General features: G+C 39.8%; 1 protein-coding gene and 1 pseudogene across 1 annotated transcript; one reads left to right on the top strand and one right to left on the bottom strand.

Annotated features, from left to right (window-relative positions):
* Positions 1 to 671: 671 nt before the first annotated feature.
* LOC122658222 (pentatricopeptide repeat-containing protein At4g38150) lies at positions 672 to 1,668 on the bottom strand. Its single transcript, XM_043853136.1, has one exon. The coding sequence runs from the start codon at positions 1,666 to 1,668 to the stop codon at positions 757 to 759; it is 912 nt and encodes a 303-aa protein (XP_043709071.1). The 3' UTR covers positions 672 to 756.
* A 1,784-nt stretch (positions 1,669 to 3,452) lies between these two features.
* On the top strand, positions 3,453 to 4,458 carry LOC122660012 (annotated as a pseudogene).
* The last annotated feature ends 108 nt before the right edge of the window (positions 4,459 to 4,566 follow it).

Consider the following 4,566-nt stretch of genomic DNA (forward strand, 5'->3'; position numbering starts at 1 on the left):
TTTGCCTGGTTGGCAAGGGAATTGAATTGCAAACAGGTCAGTTACAAGGTCTGACATCAACCAACAGCTCCAAAAGGCAAAATCGAATTTGCCTGCTTGATCACAAGTTTTTTAAGCTCAGAAGCTTCTAATGATGAAAAGGTTGAGGTAGAACCTGATTTATCAGACACAAAATAACCCCCAAAGGATAAAACAACAATAAGCTAGTTAAATACAATGTTAAGATAAAGATATATTTCACACACTTATAACTGGTGATTGAATCACATCCATTTTCCATCTATGTTGGAGGTAGAAATTGAGGGATTGTCATCCACGAATAATGTTATAGTTAAATGATGAGATGAGGTCCCAGTGAAAGACACAATTTTTATGCCCCCACCCCGACCTATCATGGAGTGAATAAAAAGAATCCTCTTATCTGTGTCACCCTAGACTTCACCTATGACCTGATTGTTATGCCCTGCTCATGGATCAATGCAGCAACAAAAATGTTTTGCATGTATAGATCCACAGAAGTTGTGAGAAAAAAAAATACAAGAACACTGAATCAATACTGAAAGTGAATTCACTCACTGAGATAGCAGAAAAGAACCATAAGGCATTGACATATAACAGTCATGGCAATTCAATCAAATATTTTTGTATCTACAAAGCTAGATAAGGAACATAATATAGCCGAACAGTTTAAAGACAGGCAAGGAACAAAAAGAGTAAAAGATGAACTTGCAATTTTTCACTTAACCATAAGAAAATTTAGAATGCCCCCAGCGAATCTTTCTTCCCCAAGACAGCTTCCCATACCATCGGTAAGAAAGGTCCCTTCTTCTCCAAATGCTCTCTAACAGCCTTCTCATCAACAAAGAACCCTTTCTCCCTTAACCTCCCAATAACGTTCGTGGCTTCTTCCAGTCCCTTTCCCTTACAAATCCCATCAACCAAGCCCACAAAGGTTGCCACATTTGGGAAATAACCAGCCTCCAACATCTCCACACAGAACTCGACAGCATCCTCCAACCTCCTCCCTTTACATAAACCCTGAACCAAGACACCGTAACTGAATGGGTTTGGAGAAACACCTTTATTCTGCATCTTTCTGAAAATCCTCTTAGCATCATCAAACTTATGGGCCTTGCAGAACCCCTCGACCACAGCCGTGTAAGTTACAACTTCTGGGATGTTACGTTTCTCACGCATCAACCCAAAGAGCTTCCTGGATTCTTCTACTAGCCCATCCTTGCAGAGGCCGTCAAGCATGGCCACAGCGTTTGGCATGAGACCAGTTCCCTTCATTTTCTTAAAAATCTCATCAGCATCTTCTGGTTGTTCGTCGGATGCTGCTTTGTCTTCAGTCACGTCAGAGGTTACGCTGGTAGCATTTTGGTGCGGTTTTTCCCTCTTCTCTTCGCTAATGGTGAACTGAACAGGAGAATTTTCATTGGATTGGTTCATCTTTTTGTCATTATCTAGGTTGCTGCCAAAGTTGAGTTTGTGGGTGAAAGGATCAGTATAGGACCTCTCATCTCTGTGTCCTCCTGTCAATGGTCTATTGTAAATTGGCTCTGGAGGATTTTGGGGGTTTTGGTTCCTTGTTTCGTCCTCATCGAAGCCAGACTCGAATTTTTGGAGGAGAAGATCTGGTGCATCGTTTATTCTTTCTCCTCTCATGGGTTCATCACGAATCGTGCTAAAATGTTGAAATAAAGGTATGGCTGAATGGTTGATCGAAACCTTTTCACAACTATGGGGGAGAGGTTTGAACAGATTGGAGAAAATGAGCCTAGAAACCTTACCTGCTGACATGACTGAGGTGCTTCTGGGTAGCTTCTGCTCTACTTCTTCCGCAGAGGAAGATCGAGTGTGAGAGTAGTGCGAGTAGTGAGAGAGAGATAACAAGGGTTTAGGGTTTTCAGCTTTTGGGTAAATTGAGTTGAGGACAATAAAGCAATATCGTTGCAGTTAGGGGTATTTTCGACATTAGGTGAAATTAAGAAGGTAACAACTCTTAGGGGCGTCAGGCCCTTTGTATGGTCTCTGGTCTCTCTGCTTCGGTGCTCCTCTTCAATCGGATAAGGCTAATGTTCAAACTTCAAAACTGTTTCTCCATCGCTACGGCAAGTGCTGAAGGTTGCTCAAGTTCTGCAATGCTTTGAAGCTTCGCCTGAACTCTCTCATCCCAAAAAGGTGAGCATACCCTTGAGGAACTAAGAAACTTCTCCGTATTCTTTTATTAATTTAAACTGATGAGGAATTCGAACTTCAAACCAGGTTTTACCTGACGATAGCATTTAATTAGCCTGTAAACTTAAATAAACAGAAATATTTTCAATTTTTATCTGAAAATTTAGCCCTTTGAGCCTTCTCCATTACTTTCTCCTTTACTGTCTCTCATGACTTGCGAATATCCAATATTCTAAAGGTTAACAAACAGGGGTTTATATCGTTGGTAGATGATAAACCATCTTCATTAACTTTCAGTAGATTGCAGGCCCTTTGTACTGGATTCAGAAAACAAATTTCAGATAAGAAGATACCAGTTCCGTGAAAATGTTTTGTTTGGCTTCTTTTTCCCGTCAATGTGGATTTGATGTATTCTAATGGCACCAGCCAATGCTTGCTTAGAATTTATAACTTCTCCATTTCGGCGTCTTGGAAACTTCTTGTTCATCTTAAACTAAGGCTATGTTTGATATGCTTTCGCATTCTCAGAACCCAGAAAGCATTCTTAACTGAGAATGAGAATATTATTTGGTTAAAATGCATACTTGATTTTAGAATGCTTAAGCATTTGATCGAACATCTCATAGGAAGATTTTGTTTTGATTTGAATATGCTTGCATCATTGTGGATTGTTCTGGTCTTCTACATTTGAGTCAGAAATTTAAAAGATCCAAATTTCAAGGAGCACTTACAAGGATCTCCATGAGAATGAATGATGCACATTCTCAACCCCATTCATAACGGAAACATATCCCAAACAACATTTTGTACCTCCAAAACGCATTATAGTAGTCCTAGAATACATTCTGAGAACACATACCAAATGCAGCCTTAGTAATAATTAACCGCCAGAACGTAATTGCTAGAAACTGGTTTCAAGAAGCAAAATTGATCCTAGTTTGGAACCATGAAAGATTTTCCATTTTTTTTGGTTTGACCCATCTTACATCACATTCTTCCTTTTTTTTTTTTTCTTTTTTCATTCACTTATTCTACTTGCATGTGCATATACTTTCATGATTTATTTCACTTCGCCTTTTTGAAGGCTTAGTCATTCAATCTTCCAGAGTTCTTGCTTTTAGTCACTTCCAATTATAAAAAAACGCCTATTTAAGGGACATTACACTTGTCTTCGATTTTCCTATCAGAAGGAAAAAGAAAGCCGATGTATGCTTTCTTTTCTCTTTTAATTCCTATCAGTTGAGTCTCCAACGACATTATTCTGCTCAAACTGTCTTCTCAGGAAACATGGAAATCAGCAGCAGTCAAAGGGACAGCATTGTGGGTTTCTTCAGGGAAAGAGGCTTTGATGATAAAAACATCCATGAACTGTTCAAAAGATGCAGGCACTTAGAGGGCATGGAGAAAGAGAGAGCCTGTGAGAACTGGGCTTACTTGAAAAGCATTGGGATTGAAGAAAGGTGCCTTCTGTTGTTTCTAAGTGCCCCAAGATCCTCACCCTTGGCTTGAATGAGAAGCTTGTGCCAATGGTTCAGTGCCTTGCCACCCTGGGAACAAAACAGAGTGAGGTGACTTCTGCCATAACAAAGTTTCCACACTTACTCTCTGATAGTGTGGAAGAGAAGCTTTGTCCTCTACTAGCTTTCTTTCAGGCATTAGGGATTCCGGTAAAGCAAGTGGGTAAGTTGCTGCTGCTTAATCCAAGACTCATCAGCTACAGCATTGAATCAAAACTAACTCAAATTGTGGATTTTCTTTCTAGCCTCAGGATGATTGGCAAGGTTCTAGTGAAGAATCCATTTATTATGGGTTACAGTGTTGAGAAAAGGCTCCATCCTAGTACACTGTTTCTGAAGTCCATAGGTCTGACAGAGCTTGACCTCCAAAGAGTGGCAATGAATTTCCCTGAAGTTTTGTGTAGAGATGTTGAGAAGATTCTCAACCCCAATCTCACTTTTCTGAAGAGGTGTGGGTTTGGAGATGGACAGATAGCAGTTTTGGTTGCTGGGTATCCCCCTGTTTTGATCAAGAGTATTAAGAATTCTTTAGAGCCAAGAATTAAATTTTTAGTAGAAATGATGGGAAGTGGAATTGATGAAGTGGTAGATTACCCTGACTTCTTTGGACACGGTCTGAAAAAGAGACTGGAATTGAGGCAGAGGCTTTTGAAACGGAGGAACATAGATTGCAGTTTGAGTGAATTGCTGGAATGTAATCAAAAGAAGTTTGTTTTGAAGTTTGGCTTGATAGAAGGACTTAGTTGAGGTATTATGGTCAGTCCGGATTTTATTCTTTGATATTTAGCTCATTCGAAAGTGTCATGGTTCTGGTAGTTTCCTGCTTGCGAAGTGGAGTGTATTTAACCAGTTTACCTGCAATTGGTTC

This window comes from Telopea speciosissima, chromosome 4 (genome assembly GCF_018873765.1).
Source record: "Telopea speciosissima isolate NSW1024214 ecotype Mountain lineage chromosome 4, Tspe_v1, whole genome shotgun sequence".
Classification (NCBI taxonomy): domain Eukaryota; kingdom Viridiplantae; phylum Streptophyta; class Magnoliopsida; order Proteales; family Proteaceae; genus Telopea; species Telopea speciosissima.